Source organism: Rousettus aegyptiacus, unplaced genomic scaffold (assembly GCF_014176215.1).
Source record: "Rousettus aegyptiacus isolate mRouAeg1 unplaced genomic scaffold, mRouAeg1.p scaffold_m13_p_4, whole genome shotgun sequence".
Taxonomy (NCBI): Eukaryota; Metazoa; Chordata; class Mammalia; order Chiroptera; family Pteropodidae; genus Rousettus; species Rousettus aegyptiacus.
The window spans coordinates 148,021,417-148,047,311 of record NW_023416307.1 but is presented as its reverse complement, the minus strand read 5'-3'; the positions used below and the strand labels follow the sequence as shown (position 1 = coordinate 148,047,311).

At 48.6% G+C, this 25,895-nt stretch overlaps 1 protein-coding gene and 1 pseudogene across 2 annotated transcripts in view; both read right to left on the bottom strand.

The window, feature by feature from the left end:
* The window catches only part of ITGA9 (integrin subunit alpha 9), a 286,264-nt gene that overhangs the window by 243,587 nt on the left and 16,782 nt on the right, over positions 1 to 25,895 (bottom strand). For both annotated transcript variants that reach the window (XM_016123918.2, XM_036219043.1), the window contains 3 exons: positions 25,432 to 25,538; positions 17,172 to 17,295; positions 3,509 to 3,576 (listed from right to left, as the gene is read on the bottom strand). In XM_016123918.2, coding sequence (XP_015979404.2) covers positions 3,509 to 3,576; positions 17,172 to 17,295; positions 25,432 to 25,538 — 299 coding nt within the window. The remainder of the gene's footprint in view (positions 1 to 3,508; positions 3,577 to 17,171; positions 17,296 to 25,431; positions 25,539 to 25,895) is intronic.
* Positions 5,588 to 5,706, bottom strand: LOC118602447 (annotated as a pseudogene).

Genomic DNA, 25,895 nt, shown 5'->3' with positions numbered 1-25,895 from the left:
ATCCTCAGTGAGCAGCTAAAACTCACATGGTATCCACCACTCAAACAGCTTTGATAACCCCAGGGTCACCGGCCTGCGGGTCAGGCAGGCACTTTGGACCAGAGCAGTTCAGGGCAACGTGGCCACATCTGGAAGGTCACAGATGCATCCAGCTTGGGAGGCAGCTGCTCGCCCAGTGCAGGGACAGTCCAAGTGATGAGGTCAGCAGGAGGGCACAGGAGAGGAGCCGTGCTCCTTGACCCCCTCGACCACGTTTCCTGCTCAGCCTCCAACAGCTGAAGTTCCAGAAATGAGGGAGGCAGTAAGTTCAAAGACCTTTTGTTTCGGGAGGCCAAGAGCCTGGGAACTGAAGCCGAGGGCAAAGCTCAGAGTGGCCAGGAGACAGTGTGGCTGGGTCAGAGGGCCGAGCCTCCCCCGCTGCCAACCCATTCCCACCACGCCATGCACGGCAGCCCCACTGCTGTTTGCTCCAAGCACGTGCTGAGGCGCTGTGGTCCCCCCAGGCTCTGGACCCCAGGGGCTCGAGTTTTAACAGGTCTTCTGGCTCCTCTGGTCACCTTGAACTTGCATGGCAACCTGGGTTTCCCCCACATGCCCCTGCCCTTCCTGCCCCTCCTAAAAAACCCTCCTCGCGCCCAGCCCCAATGCCCTCGTCTTCCCTGACTTTCTGGCTGGTGATACCACAGCGATGCTCTCTCCCCAGGAACTCTTTCTCTCCCTGAGGTCTCCATCGACTTATCTGAAGAGTTCTCATTTCTGCAGTGAGTCTACTTTTCCTGCCACCACCATCTGAAGGAGGCATTCCCTCCCTCTCCCCGACCCCCGGCTCCACGCTAAGCACGTCCAGTCCCCTCAGAGGGTTACTGGCACTGGCCAAATCTAAGTTTCTGACTCAGGCTGTGTTCTGAAAGTCCCTATATCCAAATGTCTTCTAAAAACATCTACGCGCATTCCGAGCCATCCCCTCACACTGCACGTGTCTAAGCGGACCCATCGGTTTGCCTCTCCCAGTGACCCTTCCTCGGGCAGGCCCCCTTCCACCGGCACCGCCATTCTCCAGAACCCTGGCTCAAAACATCCTTCATCTTCCCACCGTCCTCTGGCCACCCAGCCCACTTATACTGCCCTCGCATTCTCTGACTCCCCTCATCACTTTCATTCCGAAAGGGTCTCCCTAGCCTGCCCCGTTGCTGGACCACAGCACGATGCCCGGCCGGGCCTCCCTCCAGGCCCTCCCACTTCCAAACCCCTGGGCCCACTGAGCCCTCGTGGCCTTTCTGACAGCTCCACACCACCACCTGCTCCTGCGCTTGCAGTGGCTCCCTGCTGCCTACCGGCTTGAGTCTTATTTCACCAGAACTTGCTGGAGGCGTGACAACCGTAGAAGTTACACAATCTGAATGCTTACCGAGATGGCGGGATGATATTTCAAATCGAGGGGAATAGAGAAACCTGTTCGGCACACCAGTGTCAAAACAATCAACTATAGATTTAGGAAAACAGGGGAGTCCGTTCCTACCACATAGTGTTTGCAAAAATAAATCCGAGATGGATGAAAGACATCTTTTTTAAAATTATAAAAGTGCTAGAAGAAAAGATAGGTGGATAGTTCATACTCAGGATGGGGATGACGTTTGTAAGAGAGAAAGCTAGAATCCAGAAAGAAAAAAACAAAAATTTGACCAAATATGAATATTCGATGCGAGTACAATAAAGACGCCATAAGCAAACTTAAAAGGACCGAGGAAAAAAATCTGCAGCATATCCAAGAGATAAGCGATTAGTGCTGAACATACAAGGTCCTAAAAATCAGTGAAACAATGATTTAAAAAAAGATTGGACTAAAAATGCGAACAGGTAATTTTGAGAACAATTCATTCGAATGTCCAATATTTGAAAAAGATCCTAAACTGCACTAAGAATCAGATACGGGGACATTAAAACAAAATGAGGTCTCATTTTTAATGACAAAAATTTTAAGTGCTCGTGAGAGAATGTAGAGACAGACGATGACCTACAGCCGGGGGGAATGTCAACTGGTAAACATTCCTGGAGCGCCCTTTGCCGGTATGTGCCGAAACTCAAACGCTGGATACCTATGAGCTGGCAGTTCCTCTACCACACACCTCATCTAAAGCAATGTGCACTTGTACACAAGGATCTCCAGGACGATGCTGCTAGGGAGAGAGGGGCTGGCGTGGTTCGGCGGCAGCCTCCGGTCACCGTGGCTGGGGGCAGTGAGTTGGGGGAGGCGAGGTAACAGGTGAGGCTGGAAAGGTAGGAAGCCCTGGGAGTCCATGCAGAGGAGTCCGAATTTTATTATAAGTGTGACGAGAAGACACGGGAAGGTTCTGAGCAAAGCAGCATCACAATATTTTACTTGTTTCTAAAAGCTGGTGATGGTTGCTGTGTGGAAACGGTCTGTTGGAAGGTGAGGCCGGAAGCAGGAAATTGGGAGGGTCTGCAGCGGCCAGGAGAGAGGCAATTGCGTCTTAGATAAAAATACTCTGAAACCAGACAGTGGCACAACATTGTGAATGTACAAAATGTCACTGAATTGGACAGTTTAGGATGGTGAAAGGGGTAAATGTTATGTCATGTGCATTTTACCATGATTAAAGTAATAATAATAATAATAATAATAATAATAATAATAGACGGTGAGACCAGTTTGAGGCCGGCGTATCTGGGTGATGACGGGGGCTTTCTAGAAGGGCGGTGGTGATGATGGAGGTGATGGTGGTGGTACTTAAAGCTGCCATATTTAAGATATGTTTTGGGGGTTAACACAACGGGATTGCAGAGGAATTAGAAGTAAAAAGTACTTTTTTTTTTTTTTTTTTGGCCTGACCAACTAGATGGACGAGGGTACCACTTCCAGGGACCAGCGTGGGACTTTGCATACGGCGGACGATCGTCAAAATGATTGAGACAGGAAGAGTTGACATGAAGGGTAAACTCATGTGACTCTTACCATGGGTAAGAGTCACATAAGAAAACAGTCCCCAAAAATGTACCACGAGCCAAGGGTCACGGTAGGAGCGCAGAGGCACGTAAGCCTTCGAGGCCGTGGCCCTTCGGAATCTGGGGAAGGGATGCTGGGGCCGTGTGTGAAATCAAGTCTCTGCCCCGAGAAGGGGAACGACAGGAGTCGGTACTCATGTGCCGAATCTGTCTTCTCCTCTGCCAACCATGAGACACCAACTTGGCTGGGTGGGCGCTGTCTCACTCACGCCCTCCTTGAATCAGTTCTTCTCACCGGCCTCAGAGTCGAGCTGACTCCTAGAGAAATCCTCCGAATGAGCCGGCCTGCGCCCTCTGCCCAATGGTCTCTGGCCGGCAGGTGCTCCCACCGCTTCAGTGACCTTCCCTGGATGTGAGGGAAGGTCGCTCACGGCTCAGGTACGTGAGGGCATCAGAAGACCAAAATGGGGACTGCTGAAATCAGAACCAGAAAGGAAACGAACACCTGCCAAGGAAGAGAGGTGCCCGGACGGCCGACACCCACCTCGGTGAAGAAGCCTGCTATCCCGGCCTGGCAGGAGCCGTGTTCCTCTCCGTACTTCTTCTTGTACTCTGGAGGGGGAGGGAAGGACAGAGAACAAACCACAGCCGCGTCAGTGTGTGCCGGTCGTGTGCGGGGCGGCCGGGCGCTGGCCGCTTCCCCCAGTGCCGCTGTGGGCTGGGCCCTGGGACACCGTCCAGACTGCGGCGCGGAAGGAAAGTCTCAGGAATCCACCCGACCTCAAAAATCCAGGCTCCGGTGCCATCAGGTAGTGAGGCTGCCAAGTGCCCCCCAGAGGACTTCCTACGAGCATGTGGAAAAAGAACAGTAGCCATGGTAATTAAGTGAGAGGCTGGTGACAATTATTTCATTTACTTCGGAAAGGATGGAGAGCCCCAGCAGGAAGGATCTGAAAACATGACCCAGAAAAGGAGTGGTGTAGCCCTCCCCGTGTGGAGTCCCCTGAAAGATGACCAAGCCTCCCCGAAAAGACATGCCATACAGCTGGAGGTAATGTACTTTCTACCATCCAGCCAGAAGCCACCTGGAGAGCCTGGGGCGTGCAGAAAGAGGGACTTCGTGGACCTGCACCGGCACAGGGAACATTATCACTTATGGCGTACAGTGACACTACACACCTCTGTCCCTCTTGTTCCACACTAGGAAATGGGGAGGATCTCTCCAGGTCAAAAGAAAACAAAGGGAGCAGCTCTCCCCCACCGCTCTCCGGTCCCCAGCGCTCCGCCCTGACAGAGGGGCCCGTCTGTTGCTTAGCATGTTCTAGGCACTGTGTTAGCTGTCTCTACTCACACCACTTCACGGATCCCTGGGAGCCTACGTTGCCATTTGTTAACATATAAAAACGCTTAGGCTCAGAGGGGTGAAGCGAACTGTCCAAGGTCACACAGCACAAAACCAGGATGCCACCCAAGTTCAGCAGACTCAGAAATTCACATTCTCTTTACCTCTGTGGCCTATCAAAGGTTTTGCAAAGTGAGTGATTACACAAAACCCAGGAAGTGACTAGCCATCAGATATAATTTCATGGGTAAAGACATGGAGAGGGAGAGAGATTCAGCTCAGGTGACTCAAATTAATTACATGTGAAACCGACATTGCTGGGCACTGGCTCACGGCTGCCCCTGGGTACCTTCAGGCTGGGGCTACCCAGAAAAATAACCCAGTGACCCCACATTACCCCCCTGGGTTCTCAGCAAGTCCCTGGTACCATTAAAAGCAATATACTTAATTTTGAAACTTTTATACTTAAATATACAATATACTTAAATTCAAAACAAAATAAATAATACAAAGGAACAATGAATCATGATTGCAACACAGTCCCACTTTCCGCAGCCCAGAGTGTCTACTGGAGGAGAAGTGGGGAAGAGGACCCTGGGGAGACATCCAGAGTAATTCAGTTTCTAACAACACTCACCGCAGAGCCTGGTAACATTTTCCAGTAAGTGGCCATTAACTGACTGCTAAATTACAATGGAATGTCAAGTGAGTTTCTCCTCTTCCACGGGAGGCGAAAGCAGTTCCTCCCGCTTGTCCTGTTATTATTACAAGGAGAGCTCACATGCCTGCCAGAAAGCAACCCAGGGTGAACGGAACTCGCCTGTTCTTTGCAAAATCTTGCACCAGGGCTGCGAGGGGGCTTGTGCAAAATCACAAATAGATCCTGTGTCAAATTGTATGATGGCAAAAAAGCAATAAAAGTTAATCATATAGCACAATGGCAAGAAACATCGAATCATCCCAACCTGAATGGCTATGTTAAGTCTGGAAGGTCTGGGAAGGTCTGGAAAAAGCATATGCACGCCATCGACTCTAGGGGCTAAATGCGCAATTGTAACTCACAAACAAATGAAACACAGAAAGGAGAGTTAGACCCCACAAGCAGAACAAAACTACGCTGTAGGACACACCAGTTCGGCCTCACAAATTTATGACATTAAGAATTATTAGGCATTCTTTCAGGTTTTATTTATTAATTTTTTTAGGCAAGGCAACCCTTGGTTGACCTCATAGATTTCAAGGACCTTGTCAGTTTATAATCCCTTATTTTTTTATTTTTTACGCCTACAGCACCTAGCCTTCCTAGGTGGTCTCCCATCCAAGTACTAACAAGGCCTGACCCTGCTTAGCATCCAAGATCAGACGGGATTGGGCTTGTTCAGGGTTGCATGGCCGTAGACTCGATCGTTCATGTTTTAAAGAAGAAACGTGTTTCAATGACTCTTTTGTGACAGGAACTCAAAAATAGTAAGGACACTTCTATGCCCCTTTCCACCTCATCCCTTAATTGTACGGGTGAGCTCTATGCCGGGAGCAGGACCCAGGGTTTCTGAGGTAACCACAACCTCACTGGGAGCTGGGAGTCCCCACTATTGGTCCTAAAGTAAAGGCCAGGTAGAGCCCTCTCCCCAGCACCCCTGCCTCAGCCAGCATCAGGGCACCCAGGAGGCTAGCCCTTGTCCAGGGTAGGGACTGCATTAGAGGTCTGAGGCACCATCCCACTGGCTTTGAGTTTCTGAAACCTCAGGGTCTATACTGCCTTCCCAGGATATTCTAGACAAGGATTCAAATCACGTGGAACTCCTGACTCGTACCCATACCCCATAATCCCCACAGGCCATGTTCCAACCTCCCAGAATCCCTTTGACTCTGTGATTAACCCCTTAACTTGAACTAGGATCCATACCCAGTGCTTCTACCCCGCCCACCCCACCACATACCCTTCGGGGACAGGGCAGCTGTGGCAACCCTAGGTAGGCTCAGCTGGCGTTTCTGGCTTAGACGGTTTCACATGCCAAGCCTCCCACAGCCTTCCAGACCCCTCCTCAGCGTCTCTGTCTAGATGACATTTCGGGCAACAGTAAATGAAACCCTCTCTCCATCATGAAAATGTTTGTTCATCTCAGTTTATTCAACACAAAGATGAGTTCATTCATCTCAGTGCCCCCGTACCAGCCCTGTGACAGCTACCTGTGTGTGCTAGTGACGTGAGCTGAGGGCAAGTGTGTACATGCTGCTCCGTGCAAGAGCCAGGCACGTTCCTCCTGACACTAAGTACCTGAACTGTCCAACGTGCTTTGCTTTGGACCTCTGTCCCCCACCTTCTCAACTGACTTCTCAGGCTCCCTGACCTCAGCCCCAGCCCTGCTTGAAGAGGAGCTGTGTTCTGGGTACCAGGCATCCTGAGTTTTCCACCTGCTGCCACCACTAACCACAGAGGCCCGGGACGGAGGTGGGTGCGATCAGAGCAGGGCGAGAACCAACAGGATGGATTTTTCTGGGCTTTCCATACCCGGATCGGCTGAGGCTACCTGGAGCAACTCCATCTCCTCTTGGGCCTCAGGAGGAATATTCAGGTCCAGTTCTTCGATCCCTGCCCACTCCACCCCCCTCCCCGGCATGGCCCTCCACTGGCTGTCCTCAAACACACAAGAGGAACCGCTGAGACACAGGTGGGACAGCCCAGCCCGGGAGACACAGGCCCCGGAAGTCGCCATGCCTGTGTCCAAGTCCCGTCCTACGGAAAGCGTTCTTCTTCTAAAAGGGAAAGCCCTCTGAAGATCAGACATGAGCAGCCTTCACAGAAAACTCTGAAGCCATTCGTGACCGATCACATCTTGAGATGCGACGCCATTGTGCAAGTATGGCCGCCCAAACCCCACAGTCTGTGCCCAGCCCAGCCTGCTCCTTTTCAGTTAAAAACAAAACAAAACGAAACAAAAACACACACCTAAGAAGTTTCTCCCTGATCCACTTTTCAAATTACATACAGGCCTACAATATGGGTATGGTAGACCCTTCTATGCAGCATCCCTATATCCTAAAAAAAAACTTGATTTTGCTTGCCTACACCCGAGACGGCAGGAAACCCTCTCCTACAGAACTACGAGAAAGGTGGTGGGTGTGGGGACAAGGGATTGGCCGGGGCACAGCAACCCCAACAAAGCCCCCAGGTCCCACACCATCCCTCCACTGAGAAATGCAGGGTGGAGGGATCTGCGGTGGGAACTTCAGGCGCCTCCATTCCCAGGAAGAACTTTTCCTGCACACACACAAAGGCTGTGGGCCCTGCAGCGGGCTGCTCCTGGGCACCGCCCACTGAGTCTCCGAATGCCCCAAGGACATGGCTGGGCAGGGAGGAGGCTGCTGCAGGCTAGCTGCCTCCCTCTCCACTGCAGAAGCAACGTTTATCCACCTCGAAGCAGCAAGGGACCTTCAGGCGCGGCGTGACAACAGCTCACAGGTGCTATAACAAACCTCATGCTGTTAAATTTGAGGGAACTGAATCTGGGAAGCAAAAAATGTGGTGGAATGAGGGGAACTAGCCGTCATTTGGGGGAGCTGGGAACGGCTCTTTCTGCCATGCCTGGGTTTAAATTACTTGACCTGCGTCATGAGCTTTGATTTCTTTAAGTTGTATGGCTCCTCATTCTTAAAATGGTAGTATTTTCCTTGGTTTAGCTGCTGGTTTTACTAAACCCTAAACAGAAGGCAAATCAGGGAAAATATCAGTTTCCAAATGTTCACAAGCCACAACTCAATGCACAAAGCTTACGCTAATGAATTTTAATTCATTCAAGAATGAAATTGGGTGGGGTTGCTTCCTGCGCCCTTCCCAGATGCTGGTGGGATAAACCCAACCCGTGGAAAAATAAAGATTTATATACAGTGTAACATATACCCTTCCTACTAATCTCCCTTCCTATTATGCATTTGAGAATGTCTCATCTTTCCAAGCTAGTCTTTTTAACACATCAATTTTAAAATTATTTTTCCACAGTTCCTTAGCTTAGCCATGAAATAAAATATCAGATTAAAAAAACAAAAAAAAAAAAAAAAAAAAAAAACAGCTTTCCAGTCTTAAATTATTTGATTTTTTGCTCAATTTCTGAGTGAATACTAAATAACTGATTAAACAACAATTTAGAGGACAATGAGTTCAGGGAGATATCTCTAGTAACAAAAAGGACGTTTAAACACACAAAACTGGAGAGAGAACAGAACGATCGTCAGCTATGAGGAACCACAATCTGAATGGAAAAATAAAGATCTAAATAGCTAGGTTAGAGAGGAAGTGAGAACATTTTATCAAAATAATTGACAATCGAGCTACGGTGGGCATTAAATGCAAACTGCAATAAAGACAGAAACTTACAATTAAGTGAGAGAAAGAGGCTTTAAGAGGTGAAACGATCTTTAGAGAATGTCTATAATTCTAATCCTATCCATTCGTTTCACGGATGAAGTTTACTTAAAGCCACAAGGGCAGGAGTCTCAGTTTGCGTCTGCCACACCATCCTGCTTCCCAGAGTACATCATTTCCAGCGATAACGTTCCTACTCTTAACGAAAAAAATAATAATAAGGTTTTCCCATTGATGGATGAATAGGTAAGCACAATGTGGCATATACATTCGATGGAATAGTATTCGGGTTTAAAAAGAATGGAATTCTGACACATGACACATACGGCATGGATGAATCTCGAGGACATCATGTTAAGTGAAATAAGCGAGACACGAAAGGACAAATGCTGTGTGATTCCACCTCTATGACGTATCTACGGTAGTCAGAGTCATTGGGACAGAGCGAATGATGGTTACCGGGGGCTGGTGGGAGGGAGAATGAGGAATTATTTAATGGCGCAGAGTTTCGGCTTGGGAAAAAGCTCTGGAGATTAGTGGTGGTGGCTCCACAACAATGTGAATGTATGTAGTACCGCAGAATTGCACTTAAAAGGGTCAAGATGGTAAATTTTACGTTACATATTTTTTCCAATAGTAAAAACAATTTTTAAAAATGTTTTGCAGTCTTTAAAGAGTTCCTTCCACCCGGAATCTAATAACACATCTCGCCAACTCCCTACTTCAGAAGCGGAAACTAGCAACTTTACGGGCCCATAATAACATACCTACATTCGACTTACTGTGTGTTTTGGACTGGATATTTGTATACCATCAAAAGTCACATGTTGAAAGCATGCTCGCCAATGTGACGGCATGAGGAGGTGAAGCCTTGAGAGGTAATGAGGAACAGATGAGGGCATGAGGGCACGGCCCGCATAAACAGGGTTGGTGCCCTCACGAGTCCTGAGAGCTTGCTTCTCTCTGCTCTCCACCGCGTGAGGACCCGGAAGAGGGCCATCTGTGAACCGGGAAGGAGCCCTCATCAGACACCGAATCAGCCCGGGCCTTGATCTTGGACTTCCCAGACTCGAGAACAGTGAGACATAAATGTTTCTTGTTTTAAAGTCACCCCACACAATGGTACTTTCGTCATGCAGCCCAAACTGAGCAGGACACTCGACATTGTGTTATCTTTTGTCCTTCCAAAAAAAATTTAAAAAATGGAGCTGAGCATGAGACTGTCACGTTTTGTTTAGAACCTCTGCTCAGAACGAAGTGGTATTCACTTTGTGACCAAAGCTCAAGGCTTACGAAGTCACGATCACTGAGCAGGGGCAGTTGAGTCACTGTCCGGATAGTAAGACCAAATGCTTAGAGGAAGGAAAGATCCAGAACACAGAGCAGATCAGCCTCCCAGCAAAATTTTATCAGGCTAAGGAGCTATAGCTGCCCTCTGTACCTGATGGGACTTGTCTATAGTCTAGGTCTACAAATACAAAACTGTAACATGGCTTGAAAAGTCTATAACATTGTGTCCTATATATTTATGCAATTGATATGAAAACTTCTGTGATGGGCCAGAGCACCCCAGCCATCAGAAAGAAAACCAACATCCCAATAGTACAGGGGGCGCAAAGAAGCGTACTCTGAACCTAAAAGCCAACAACCCTTCCTTTGCTTAATAAGCCTGTGACCTTCTTTAAGCTCCCTAAGCCTCAGTTTTCTCGTCAGTACAATGGGAGTAAGAATACTTACCCCCAAATAATGTGCTTACTCAGTAAGATCATAAACGTTAAAAGTTCCTAACACAACACCCAACACCCAACAGCTGCTCAGCTAATGTCAGGTGAATCCGAATCTGTTAGTTTCTCTGACAGGAACAAAACCTGATACCCATCACACGCATATGCTATTTTAGAAAAGGATATTCATAAAAATTTGGGCATCCATAAGGAAAATATAGACGATGCATTTTAAGCAGTCAATAATTCCACACAATCTCTGGAACATGTTTGAAGTGCAGAATAGATTTGTGCCCGAGATAAAAATTCTTGGCACCCAAGGGAAAGCCTGCTGGGGCCTCCCTGATCCCTGAGAGCCACTGCCAGAGACCTGGCCCCGGGTGTCACCTCTAGTCACCCTCCCTCTCTCCCCGGCAGGGTCCTCCTCCGCCTTAACTGGCCATAACACAGAACTGCATCTGCTTTTTAAAAATCTGCTGTATTTACTTAAATGAGATAATCTTTATAAAAGCTCTTTGGAAACCATAAAATCCTATGTAAATGTAGAGTTTTTTATTTAATAAAAATTTATGGAGCTTGTTCTTGAATTTTTAAATGGATCAACTTAGCCTTTTATGGTTCGCTCCAAAAACAAAACACGACAAAACAAAACCTCAATTGCTTTTCATTTGTAAATGGCTCTTGATTGATTTTTGCCCCCTGTGGAGCCACAGCTTCCCACATTAGAAGGGGGAAAAAAATCTTCACATCTGAATGGGTGATCTCTTTCTTTCTCTAGAAATGATTGCTGTCTTTGGACATGCAACAGCAATTAGGAATAAAAGGCCAGCCACCCCCTGGTTATAAAGAAAGGAGTATGCTTTAAGCTAAATTAAGCCCAAATAGCTTTTCCACCAATTTCACCAACTACTCTGAGCAAGACATTTAATCTCACATTTTTCTTCTGTAAAATGGTGCTAACAAAGCCAGCAAATCAAGGCTAGTATGAGAAATCCATTAAAATACTGTGAAGTAATAAAAAAAAAAGTACAGAAAACTTTTGAATAAATGGGACCATTTTAAATCACAGTAAAATTTGGCAAATTTGGACTCCAGCAATTCCAAATTTTAGAACATTTAAAAAATGGCATGAATTATACTTACACAATCTACAAAAGAGAGCTTAATAAGCAAATCGACTGTGCAAATATGATCTTCACAGTATTTGAGAAACGATCACCTTTTCAAGAAGTCTTAACACATTTTTAGTAACACCCAGCTTTCTACCCTCCGTTATCTATTCATTAATGCAGGATCTGCTAGACACCTTCTGAGAACATTTAAGAATACTATTCCAGATCTTAAAAGTTAATTAGAAAATCCACATGTATTGAGTGTTCGCTCTGAGCTACGGACTGTGTTGAGCACCTTACATACCTCTAGTACCTCTCAAGTAGGGGGTACTCGCCCTCATTTTACAGATGATGGCACTGAGGCTCAAGGGCTTTGCCCAGCGTCACCCGATCAGAACTCAGGAGCTACGGGGTAAATCACAGGAATGAGCCGGTGGTAAAGCCGGATTCTGAAATTAGGTCTAATCCACAATGGCACCCTAATAGCCCTTCTTGGTCAGTGTTTCATCTGGAACGTTTTTTGTTAATCTAGCTGGGCTGCTCCCAAATTATTCCACACTAGTGAGGCTTTTCTGTCACGATGAAGAGATGGCTTGTTACAGCCTCACTCCAGCCAAGCTCCGGTTTCTCGTGTCCATGGGCTCAGGAGCGAAGGATGAAAGAAATCTCTGTGCCCGATTTTATCAATGCTCCGACAATTTGGGGGAGTCCTAAAATGCCACGACTTGGCTAACGGTAACTAATGTTTTATAGTTCTCGCTCTTTAACTCATAAAGTTTTCCCCACATGTCATTCCACTGAAACTCCTGTTTTCTCACACATTCTGATAAAACCAAACGACGTATGGTAGCCATGATGCTATTCTCATATCGAACGTGAACTAAATGGTTTGACTTAAGGGTGCGCTCCACTACTTTCTTTTACTTTGTGTCCTCAATTCATTTTTGTTTCCTAGTCCCTCTACATTTCCCGGTTCCAAACAGGATATTCTGATAGCATTTCCCACCCAACCAGAAACAGGAAGCACCTGAAAAGCCATGAGAAAAAAAGGCCCTTGTGCCAAACCAAAGACCGATTTTTTAAAAATTCAAAAGTTTGAGACATTTTGGACAAGTGCCCACACACTTAGAGGCTTTCCTCAATTAAACCAACCTTCCGACGTTCTGAAGGGAGCACAGCGGACCCTCACGCAAGCCCGCAAGAAGGCCCCAATCGGAGAGCAATGTGTGGTCTTTCTGAGTACTTTCACCTGAGTTCTCTCACAATCAGCCTCAGCAGCAAATGCAGTAGGGCCCATCAGAGCATCCTTTCCCACTGAGCGTCCCGCCACAGGCCTGCGGCCACAGAGGCAGAGCATGGGAGAGCGAGCCTCGGCCAAGCATCCCACTGCTCCCCCTGCGGTCTCTCCGCTCCCTATCCCAGCCCGTCCTCCCCTGCCCTGCACCCTCAGCCGTGACCGACAGTGGAGTCCCGCCACCCCTCCCTTCGATGCGCCCCGACAGGCGGCAGACTCGACACAGGTCTCAGTTTTTCCAGTTGTAAACTGGAATAATCCTGCCTTAATGCCACCTTGAACTTGGATGCGGCTTTGGCCTTCGGGGAGAGGTATGCAGCGGTATACGCCGGCATAGAATTCCCCCCCACCCCAAACCCCCCACACCCATGCAGCTCTCCCACTTTTGAAACATTGTGTTCCCTGTTTTCTCCCGTAGATGGGGAACTTCTTGACAGCTGGGACTGCATGACTTGGGTTTTATCAGGCACTTCGCACAGTGTCTAGCAGGTACTTAATAAGAGTAAGTGGACTCTTTCTGGTAGACGAATTAGTCCCTCCATGGTGATTAACGAACACCAGTACATTAGCACATAATATGGTGTATTAGCATTTATATGCTTAGCATGTAGTATATAACAACTTATGCATGCCAGGCACTGTTATAAGAACTTACAAGTATGAACGCAGTCCCCTTTACAGCCCCTTGAGGTAGGTTAGGCACTGAGAGGTTAAACAACTCATCTGAAATCACACCATTCACAAGTGTCAGAGCCAGGACTTGATCCTGGCAGTCTGGGTCCAAACCCTGTCCTCACAGGCATCACGCTACTCTCCATTGTGTGGCATGTGAATAACAGAATGGAAAGAAAAACTTGGCCTTGAGAAAGCCACGCCACACCTCTAGACCTCAACAGAGACAGACTGGTCTAGGTGATATCTGAAAGGTCATGTCAAACTCTAAAACACATCCGTTGTACTTAATCATAATGTGATCCCCTGCCCAACGAAGAGAGCTTGCGTCACCGAGTTTTCCACATTAGGAGGAAATAATGGTCGCCTTCAGAGCCAAGGTAGGTTTGCTTCAGACCACAAAGCAGGGAGGTGGAGATCCCCAAAGCTAACAGAGCACAGGCAACAGCCCCAACTGTGGTCTGCACCGCACCCCCATCTTGACAACCCAATCTTCCAGAGAAATCTGAGCATCTGCCATCCTTCACCTCTTACATGACCAAGAGCCACAGAAACGTTCTGTTCAGTCCCCCATTGTTCTGAGGGGCTCTTATAGACCAGCACTCCCCACCCCAGCCTTACCCCGACCCCTCACTCCTCCCTGGGTCGATGAATGAGGATACGAAAGCATGTGTGTGTGTGTGACTATGGGGAAGGAGGACTAGGTGGGCTCGTGACCATTTTGCTAATTTCTTCGCTGGCTCCATTTGGCCATCATTAAGTCAACAATCAAAGGCAATCCTGGAGGCTGGGAGTCGATCCCACAGCCACCGTTAAGAGGAATTTCAGGTCCTGAGGTGAGCCCCATGTCAGTCAGCTATCACTGCATAACGAACATCTCCATGGCAAACAATAACAAGAATTCATTTCTCACTCACATATCTACAGATCAGCTGCAATTTGGCTCATCTAGGTGGTTTCTCGCTGCAAGTTCAGTTCGGGTCTGTTCCACAAGTTTCTTTTCTGGGATTGGTGAGCTCCAGGGGGCATGTGATATGGGCATAGTCCAAAGCCCCCAGAGGGAAGTGTGGGGTAGGGGGACATGATGCCTCTGAAGGCCTAGGCTCAGAGCTCACACACTCTACTGCGAATGAGGGGCACGTAGATCAGACCGGAGGCCAACCTGTCGCCAGCCCTGCTGCTGCTCTCCTTGGCTCACTCAGGCTCCCACACTCCTGCCAAGCATCACACCGGAGCCACCAGCCAAGGAGACAGGAAGCCGGGCAGGGACTACTTTAGAGAGCGCCATCACCCACAACATTCACATTCCTCGTCAATACACCTTTAGGATACTTCAAACGGTCGCCCTCTCTGATGGCTGGTTCTTATTTAACTTAAACTGGAAAGTCCGAAACACAAACGGAAGTCGCCAATAACCATGGACAGGGCATGAAGTGGTTTGCCGAGGCCAAAGAGATGCAAAATTCAAAACCCAGCTCTACTATTTACCGTGTGAGCGCCCTATGGCAACTTACTTAGCCACTGAGTCTCAGCGTCCTCATCTGTAACAGGAGGAAGACAACGCAGAAGTCCACCTACAAGGGCCCCACCCACAGCCCCTCCGCCCTGAGCATCTCCATGATGTGGGCCCCTGCCACCTGCCGGCACCTGCAGCTCTTTGCCGGGGGGCTTTCCCTGCCCACACACACAGCGGGGCCGAGTGCCCAGTGACGAAAGACCCCGGCCCCCCTCAGGTGGGATGGTTCCGAGGTGTGTTCTCCACTGACCTCAGAGCTCCCCAGAAATTGCGCCCCAGTTGCCCAGGGTGGAAACCCGTGGGGAACCTCCCTTTGGACCCCCTTCCCTTCTTTCTCGCTCTCCCTTCCCCCACCGGTGTCTTCTGCAATAACCTCCCAAACGAACCACCTGTCTTCAAACCCAAGGGAGGGAAAATACTTGTCTTTCAGGGGCTGTGTCAAGATTAAGCGAGAACGTGTGGAGTCCCCAGCCCGACACCGGCCTGCTGCTGAGCCCACGGCTGCCTGACGACGGGCCACTCAGCAGCGTGAGCCCCGTGGCTGTCAGCAGGCACGGACGGCGGCCCCGGTTCTCTCTCCGAAGGGCAGTCCTTTTGCTTTCCGATGCCTATGGCGGGGCAGAGAGAGGAATCACCGGGGACGGCAACGTGTCCCTGTTTCGCAGCACATCTTCTGGGGAAACTAAAGTGTTGGTCCCATTGCAAACATAACTAGTTTGGGTTCAATCATCAAGGCCTCTGTTACCCCCCACTGACCCTCTCACTGCTCCCCGGCCTGACGACTGTCCAAAGGGTTGTTCCTGGGGCACTTCCCTTTTCTTCCGGGGGGTGGGGAGGGGAGTGGATACGCTGGGCAGTCAGGACACAGTCTTGACCCATTACTTGAGTATTGATACTACCTATCCCTCCCTCTTGACCAACTAGACTATCGTCTATGTTTCAGATAAAGCTTTTCTTTCATCTGGGGAAAACAGAGATAAACAGGGCCAGAGTTCAATTTCCCCACATGGCCCGGCCAGAGCTGATCAAATGCTGACCCTGGGGGAAAAAAAGGGCTCACCCTCTGGGAGGCAGAGGGTTTGTGCCCCCCACAGGGCCCCTGCCAGCTTTTCTGCAGGGCCATTGCACAGAACACCCTGCTAGGGCCACCTGAGTCCCCTTCAGGCCCCACAGGGCCCTCAGCAAGGCAGAAAATGCATGTGTCTAGATAGCATTTCTCAGAACTCGTTTGCGGGCCACAAAATTTAAAACCTGAAAAAAACCCAGAGAGGCCCAAAGGAAATGAAGGCACAGGCCAGTGGAGAAGTCTAGCCAAATCAGGGGGAGAATTAAAATTCAAACAGTCAGCACTAAGAGAAGAAAGAGGTTTTAGCTCACTCAAAAGTAGGCTAAGAAAACCTAAGTTTACAAGCTATAAAACTGAAGAAAATGACATTTTCTGAATCCTTACAGCCACATTTGACTGAGCTAAACAATGATCGCCTCAATGGCCCCCAGTGCCCAGGCATTTGAAGATTTTAAGCAGGGAGCCTGAGAAAATACATTTTCTTTCCAAGACCCCCAAGTGCCCCTTGGTGAGGAGCTCTCAAAACTTTCCTGAGGATGCATTCAATTCTCAAGCATCTGACAGGGGGCGTGGAGCAGAGAAGGAGGAAAGTTAGACAGCAGATATTAGAAAAACTGAATCCTGGGTGTTTTCTGGCCCCTGCCTCAGGACATCTGACCATGGGTGTGGCCAGGAGCTGTCTCCAGAGCCTTGTGTCCATGTGGGAGCTTTACAGCACTATAGAGACCATCTGAACCAACCTCTGAATTTCCGGGTGAGGAAACTGAGGCCCAGAGAGAGCAAGTAAGTTTCCCGAGATTGCACAGTATCGGGCAGTGCCAGGAAACCAAGAGTTCTGTCTGACCGTTTGGCTGAGGTTTGGTGAATTTCCATCCATGAGACTTTAATAAGCTTGATAAACACTGTGCACCCTGTGGCAGAGAAGGACGAGGCTGGACAGGGCCTGGAAACGCTTCTCACCCTCCTCATTACCTAGGCAGGGCCTCCAGCATCAAGAGGCCATCTGTGGACACATGCTGCCCTCCTGTTAAGGGTTTGAAAAGTTGGGGGACATGGAGCTGGGTTGGGGGTTATGGCACAATGTGGGGAGAGGATGGAGGAGACTCGAAAGCACTCACCTTCATAGCACGGGATCAGCGTCCTGCCTTTGGCCTGGAGGTTGGACGGGATGATGTAACAGAAGCCGTGGGGCAGGATGTGGTCTGTTTCGTAGTAGATGTTCTTCCAGCGGTGGGCACAGGCCTGAAGGACAGACAGGAGTTCAAGAGCAGGAAAGTCAGCTCCGGGAGGTCACAAAGCACACCCCAGCAGTGCCAGGTGGTTCTGCGAGAGAGCGGCAGAGGGGCCAGGAGCCCATCCTCCCCCTCCCGCCACCCCCAGCTCCACCTTGGACCAGGTGTTCTTCTGGGCATCGGCACATTGAACAAGGACAAGCTCCTGGGAGGAGACCGTCAATAAACAAATGTGTAAACGAGGATGGATCGTAGCTGGTGCTGAGCACTGGGAAGGAAAGGCACGGGTTATGGGGTAGAGTCTGTGAGCGGGAAGGACGGTTTCATCTGGAGGTCAGAGAGGGCCTAAAGGAAGAGAAAGAGCTGGCCACACTGAGCGTAGAGGGAAGAGTGTTCCAGAAGGAGGGGGTGTCAGGGGCAAAGAAGGCTTAGAGGTTCAAGAGAAATGGGGAGGCTGGGAGGGCTGGTCTGGAGTGACTATGGCGGGAGATGAGGTCAGAGGGGACACGGGCCAGGCCACAGGGTGGGGCGGGGGGCGCCTGCAGACCTTGGGGACGGGCACTGTTTTAGTGGGTGTGCAGCGGGAAGCTGATGCAGTCTTACACAGGTGAGTGGTGTGATCTGATTTACAGTTTGGACAGATAACTTGGCTGCTGTGTGGAGGCCGTAGGTGGGCCTGAGTGGACGTGAACATCCAGGTGAGAGACGATGCTGGCCTGGACCAGGACGCGGGCGGTGGAGGTGAGAGAAGGTGGCTTCAGGACACCTGCTGGAGGTAGAGCCGAACAGGCTCTACTAGGTGTGGGGAGAGCAGGAAGGAAGGAGAAGGAAGCCAGGTGAAGACTGAGACAACCACTCGACACCCACCTGGGGGGCCCTCGGGCCAGGATGGGTCTGCTGTGCGCACCCCACTTGTGTGACTGTGCGTTTATTCATGCATCGGGTGGTTAGAGAGCACCTACTGCATGCCAGGCTCTGTGCCGGGCACTGAGCACACAGCAGTGAACAGTCGTGGCCCTTCTCCTGGGTCAGTCTGGTGGGGAGACAGACTTGAGTCCTCAGGAGGCAACATGTTGAAAAAAAGCCAAAGAGGCAAGGGGCTGCCCCTCTGCCCACAACAGACCTGGTGGTTGACGACGCCCACTTGCTCACCCACTTGGTCAGCAGCTGGCCCCTACCAGACGTGAAACCCATCAAGGTCACCTGGAAGCCTCATTAAAACACAGACTGGGGGGGGCACCCCCGAGATTCTGGCTCAGCAGGCCTGGAGTGGGCCACAGGAATCTGTACTTCTTATGACCTCCTAGGTGAACACACTCTGGGACGCTCCTTTTCAGAGCTGGTTCAGGGTAAAGTAATAGGCTGAGCAATATGAAATTGCTGACTTTTATGTTTTTACCTACAGAAACACTTCGGTATGCATATCATTAACCAGAAGAAAATGCTTGTTGATGTTTTTTTTTTTTTTAAGTAAATTTACAGCAAAAGGCACAAATCTCCAGTGCACCATTTCATGAGCTTTGACAAAGGCACACATAACCAAACCCTTAGCAAGACAGAACATCTCACCAGGAAGTTCCCGTATGCCAGGAAGTGTCTGGTTTTAACGGGCTGGTCAAGGACAGCCCCTCTGAGCAGAGACCTGAAGCGAGTGAGGGAGCAGCTGGAAGGGACCTGGGGGAAGGTTCAGGGCCGAGGACCCTGAGGTGGACGAGAGCTTGGCATGTGTGAGATGAGGTCATCAGGGACAGACAGACCCCTCTGGCCAGCTCTTGAGAGCAGCTGCTCATCGCTGAGGTCAAACCTGCGAGGAGAAACTGAGAGACCTTCCCCACCCACCACAGAACACAGCAAGCCCCACGCTGGGACGTAGCTGCCCACCCCAGGTACCTGTGTGTCTCTGCACATTCGGGCTGCCCGATGAGGAGCTGCCCTGCTTACTCAGAGGGCACGTGCTCTGGCCAATCCAGCCCGCTTCTCATGGGCACTCACCACTCACTCCCGCTAGCAGTTTGCTCTGGCCAATGGATGCATTTTCTTAAACTGCTGCATTTTAAAATATAGACTTCTTGGCTTGTTTCCTTCAAACACACTATGGGCCGTAACATTCGTCATTTATAGGGTCCACCCCTGACTTCTGCAACCCTGGAAGCTGGGCAGAGTTGTCTTTGGAATTCCCAGTTTCCATACGGGCACCCTGCGAGTCACACAGTGGGGTCGAATGGGATGCCCAGGTCGCCGAGAAAGGGAGGGGTTTGTCGGGAGCCTGGTTATCCCTCGGGTTGTTCTACAAAAAAAAAAATCACAGCTTGCCAGCTGCTCTGCTCTTCAGCCCTCAGGCCAGCTGCCAGCAGGACCCTTGGCCAGGCCACTCTGCCCAAAGGCCAAGAGGACGTACTCAGAACATGTCAGAAACCGAGCCTGTCCACACACTGCCTCTTGCCCTAGGACATGAAACTACATCACACACTTCCTTGTTATTACTCCCTATACTGCAAACCACCCTCGCTCCTCCCCACGTGGCACTGTGTTGTGGTCAGAGCACATTTCCCATGGATGGAAACAACACGGGGCTCTAAGGGTGTCTCGCTAAGCAGATAGTCATTCTAGTCTGCTAGAATTTTTTGAGTTTTAGCTGATCTAATTCCGATGGCTTGCAAACTTGAACCACTTTTCACCTAATTAGCTGGTAAATCAGTTATATTTTTGTTTATGGATTCACCAAAGCCGTTGGCTTCTGGGGCTTACCACGTTTCATTGTATTTCTGGGTTAGAGAGACCATAAAAAGAGGAGGATGTTTATTGTGGGGCACGCTGACTCTCATAAGGAAGGACTTTCTGCATTTAAAGTCTAGTTTATTGTCTCCTTGTATTTTTTTTAGTGCCATAAACTGTTTACGGAATGATCTTAGAAGGTCCCCGGGAGATCCAAATATTGTGTTTCGCAGTAAACTAAACTAAAATTGAGGCATTCTGCGAGGTCAGAGATCAAAGTGTCAAAGGCAATATGCATGTAGGAAAACAAGGAAAAGTTTCTCCGAATTATAAAAAGACCGTTTAGCCCTGATTATCATTATATATACACACAAACATCAGCCTGACCCCTACATTAAAAAATAAAATTCCTAAGGGCTGTCTCCAAAGCATTAATAACTCCATCAATCTCTCCAAATGAGCTCTGCTGTGAGGGAGGAAGGGAGCAGAGAGCGAAGAACAGGAAAAGGATCATTCTCTGGAAACAGCAAGACTTGATCAAACTCAGATTGCGAATAATCATAAAAGTAGAGAGGAGGGACTAGCGCCACCCCAAATCTTAGAATTGAACCTATTTCAAGTTACAAGGATTGTTTTTCCTCCCAAAAGAATAAAAAGGAGAAAATGAGCCATTTATTTCAAAGGGCTTTTTATTGCACAGACACAGCACATCCTGGGAAGGGTTGGAGGCACTGGGCTTCTCCGAATGTCTCAGCCACAAAAGCACGTAAGTCCCCACTCCTACCCTGGTTCACGTGCATTTGCCATACACAGATGGCCAGAGCTTTAACCAGGCCCTTAGGTCCACCCCGGGGCCACTGAGGCCAGAAATTCTTCCCCAAAGACATCCACCCCTCCCAGGGAAGAAGGAGGGGCCTCCGAGGCACAGGAAAGGAGTTTCTGGGATGCTGGGAAAGTCATTGAGAACGTCCACCAAATGAAAATTCACCAAGGTGTACCCAGATCGCTTGTGTGCTTTCCTGCATGCGTGTTAGAGCTTATGAAAAAGTTCACTAAAAAAGAAAAAAAAAAATCAAGAAGCCAAGTAAGTGCAGTAAATGCAAACATGTACTCTGTGGCTTTGGGAAAAAATGGACAGATGAGACATGGAGAACCGATAGGGACTGCCCTGATGCTGGGAAAAGGAACCTGCGGGGAGAGAGCGCCCGAGAGCACCGCCCCCACCCAGACACACGCCAGACACTCACACGATTTGCTGTCTGAGCCCGTGGAGACTGATAAAAAGCGGAAACCGGACTTAAACATTTTGAACTGCCTCCCGCCCCGCCCCCCCCGGGTCAGTGCCTATGCTGGGGTTGTCAGGTGGTAATGGCGAAAAGCGATTTTTCCCATTCCTTAAACTCCCATCTGCACCCTGGAGATGCAGGATGAGTGGCGAGAAGGGAAGGGCTTGCTTGCCTCCCATCCCCATGTGCATTCTCTCCTGGTATCGTCTGTTCCCTGGGGGAAAACCGGAAGGTACCACAACACCTGTGAGCCGAGACGGGCAGATATGAAGCCAAGGTCAGCCTACAGCCCGGCACAATGCCCTGGGTCTTTCCAGAGTTGGTTGCTAGGTCCATGGGCCAGAAAATGCCATTTTTCATTGAGACACTTGACTCCTTATCACGGCTTTCAAATTCCTCATCTGTTCTTTACTTTGAAATCGGCACCAAGTACCATTTTCAAAAAAAAAAAAAAGCCACCTCAGCTTTTCCTCTTCAAACCCAACCTTAGAATCCAATATTATGTTCTTTGGGGACACAGGTCTCATGCCCACTCCCTAGGTACCTTCTGAGTTCTCAAAATGTGTTTGAATAAAAATCTATCTTTCCATTTTTTAGATAAACACTTGTCTCTGAGGAAGCTCTGACAGGTAGAAGTGAGACATTAAAAAGCAAATGGATACGAGACCTCCAAAATGTAACTATGACCAGGCCACCACTACCCCTTCTAAGGGGCATTTCACAACATTTTGCCTCATGCTTCTATCGACCACTTAGAACCAGCCACCGAAAAGAGATGGCAACTGATTCGGTTTCTATCAGTTTGTTTGTTTTTTTTTTTAACATCGATGCTCTCTGCCCCTGTATTATCCAAACACACTTTTAAACACCACTGCTTAGAGAGACCTTCACCAAGCACTGAGTGAGGAGGATCGATTTGGTCTCCGTTTCCTAGTGGCTTCCATTAAAAAATAAAAAAAAAAAGGAAACATACATCCAAAATAAATTATGCATATAAGGTACCCACATAATGCTGAATTTCTAATAACACGAAAAATGCTAAGCTTGTTCCAGACAGCGCTGTCACCAATGGTAGGTGTCATGGAGGATGCAGAGTCTAAACCAGGGAGGACAGGGGAGTGTGGGCACAGAAGGGACTTAGGACAGGTCTTAACTCGCAAGACCGCATGTGCACAAAACTCAACAAAAACCAAGCAATCCAATGTAAAAATGGGCAAAGGACTTGAACAGATATTTCTCCAAAGAAGATATATGAATGGTCAACAAGCACGCGAAAAGATGCCCGACATCACCAACTGTTAGAGAAATGCAAATCAAAGCCACAATGAGATAGCGTCTCACACTCATCAAGAGGGCTACTATTTAAAAAAAAAATAGAAAATAAGTGATGAGGATGATGTGAAGAAACAATCTTTTCGTGCCCCGTTGGTGAGAACGTAAAATGATAAAGCCGCTGTGGGAAACAGCATGGCAGTTCTTCAAAGTATTAAAAAAGACAATTACCATAGGATTTAGCAATCCTACTTCTGTGTACACAATAGAATGGAAAACAAGACTATTTGAAGAGATATCAGCATACATGTGTTCACATCAGCATTACTCACGATAGCCAAGATGTGGACGCCACCTGAGTATCCATTGATGGACAAACGGATAAAGAAAATGTGGAATACACACACATTGAACTATTATTCAGCCCTAAAAGAGCAGGAAATCCTGTCATAAATGAACCTTGAGGACACTATGCTAAGTGAAATAAGCCAGTCACGAAAAGACAATACTACATGATTCCACTTATATGAGGTACCTAAAGCAGTCGGACTCTTACAGAGAGAGATTAGTAGTCGCCAGGGGCTGGGGGACAGAGGAACAGGGACGTGGTAAATGGGCGCAGAGTTTGTCTTGCGAGATGAACGTTCTAGAGCTGTTATCCAGCGATGTGCCCGCAGGTGACCCTGCTGCACTGTCCACTTACGAATGGGCGCGACGGTAAATTTTATGTTGTTCTGACCATTTTTAAAAAGCCATGGGGAAAATGGAGGCTGTTGGAAACCCCCCTCTTCCTGCAGCACCCACACTTACTGGGTGGACGGCACAGTGACTGCGTAAAACATGAGAAGAAATAGCTCTGCATGCGACGGATTACAGCGGGATTATCACAGCACCGTCACCACAAATGCCCCAGCTCTGCCTTCACGGCTTTCTTTGCTAAATCGTCCCCTGCCGTTCATGTCCCAGAGATGGCCCCTTCCTGATACTGATTTGAAGTAATGCAGAACCCCCTGGAAACAACCTCTCAGCCCCACAGAGGTTGCCCTTCCGTGGGGAGAGGAAACGGTTTCGCAGGAGCAGCCTCTGGCTGTAGACGCCCAGCTCGCTGGAGCATCGTGTGTTGTGTTGCCATCAGGACTCCGCCTCCCCTGTCCTGCGTCTCGACCTCAGGCTGCCCTGATTTTAAATGGATCAGCTTCCTCCCCCCCTCTCCATAGGAGGGTAGACAAGCATTCTGACCCTCCTGGGGCCAAGCTGTCCAGTCAGGGTCAGGCCACTGTCTGGAGGAATATAGAGGCTTGGAGAGGATCCAGGGCAGCCTGCAACAGTGATTAGACCAAGACAAACAACAGGGTTGGGGACCCTGAACAGGACCTACAGTGGTTTCCAGCAGGGAGGCCCCATGACACTCGTGATAGCATCCAGCTGCTCCCTTTGTCCCCACAAGGGGCTGACAAAGGGAGGGTGCTTACTTTGTGCTAAGGCAGAATTCAGATGAACGGCCTCTTTCACAGAGAACACAAAAGTGGGCTCCTCAGAGAAGGGACAGAAACATCTTGCCTAGATCCTTTCAGGAAACCCCGTTTCCCCTGGGATAAAACATGCCTAGTACCCTCAGCTTTACAGCATGTGGCCTCAATAAATGGCAGCTAGTATTATTTTCCCTGCTTGATCTTATGCAGCTTCCAGAAAAACACCAATGGCAAGAAAAGGCCGATGAAGTGAGGACACTGGTCACCTCAGAGGGGAGGGACACGAGGGAACATTCCGGGGTGTTGGCGATGAGGTCGCATGAGTGTGTATCTATGAAAAATTCACCAAGCTGTTCACTTGAAGTCGTGCATATTAAGATGTGAGCGTTGCGTCTCAACAGAAAAGTGTATAAGAGAATGGAAAAAATGGACAAACAAAACCTCTGACAGTTAGAAACGCCTTTTCGGTTGAAACCAATAAAACCTTCTGCACCGATGGAAATGCTCTGTGTGTTGTCCAGTAGTTGGGGGCCATACGTGGCCACTGATCAAGATGTGGCGAGTATGCCTGAAGAACTGGATTTTTAATTTAGATTGATGTAAATTTTAACTGGCAGCTTATCCTACTGGTTGATGCAGCTCAAGTCTCCAGGCAAAGACTTCTTTTTTGTGTGCGTCTCCCTCAAAATACCTAATGGGTCAGAGTTCAACAGATGCATTTTGGGAGCCAAAAAACGACTATCTAACAATACCATGTATTTCTTAAACTATAATACCAAGCAGGCCTAAAGAGGAACAGACTACTGATACACACAACACGGATTGATCTCAAAAGACTGTGAATGAAAGTGGCCTTACACAAAAGAGCACGTACTATGGGATTCCATTTATATGAAGGTCTAGAAAAAGCAAGACCAACCCATGGAATCACGATTCATAATAGCAGTTGACTCAGGGTGAGAGGAGTTGACTAGAAAGGAACATGAAAGAATTTTTTTTGGAAAGACAGAAACAGTTGATATCTGTCTGATGAGACGTGGTTACACATGTGTGTACAATTGTCAAAAGCCAAATTGTAATCTTAAGATCTGTGCATTTTATGTAAATTATACGACTTAAGAAGACATAGAAATGTTTATGTAATGAACAAGATTTATAAAGCCCTTTTCCTATACATTTTATTTTTCTGTTTCAGTACCCACATCTCAGCTACTCTGTGACAGACATTAACATCTAACAGATGAAGAAAATAAAAAAGTTAATCATTTGTCCAAGCGGTAGTCCAGAACAGGCGACCTCAAAGCCGTGCCCTCGGCACCATGCCCTCTGGCTTTCCTAAGAGATCAAAGTCATTCGTTCGGCATGCCACCCCCTCCCCCACACACTCCCAGGAGGCCTTACCAAAATTCGGCCATCAGCCTTGGGCTGCCGGGCAAGGCTCACCCCCATCCACTCATCATCCCGGTCTTCCCGGCAGGTCTTGCCACAGGACATCCCCCGATTCTTCCCTAGAGAAAAAAGAGAAAAGCCAGACACAAGTTGAGAAAAGATGATCCGCTGGCTGCTTTTGACAGGGTTTTCTACTTGCAAATTTTGTCCCCAGCTGGGGAGGAAATACAGAACTTGCAACAAAGTGTAAAATCAACTCCATCACTACTACGCTGTTTACTCAAGCCAATTTTTGTTTTTCATAGCAAGACATCCATGATGAAGGAAGCAGTGCATTGGTTTATGTTCTGAAGCTCCTCGATTTGTTATTCACCAATAATAAATGGTCTGCCAACCAGCCATTTTGAGTAGCACTAGAGAACACCACGGACACTTCTGCTAAAGAAAATCATGACTATTTCTTGTTTAAAAAAGTA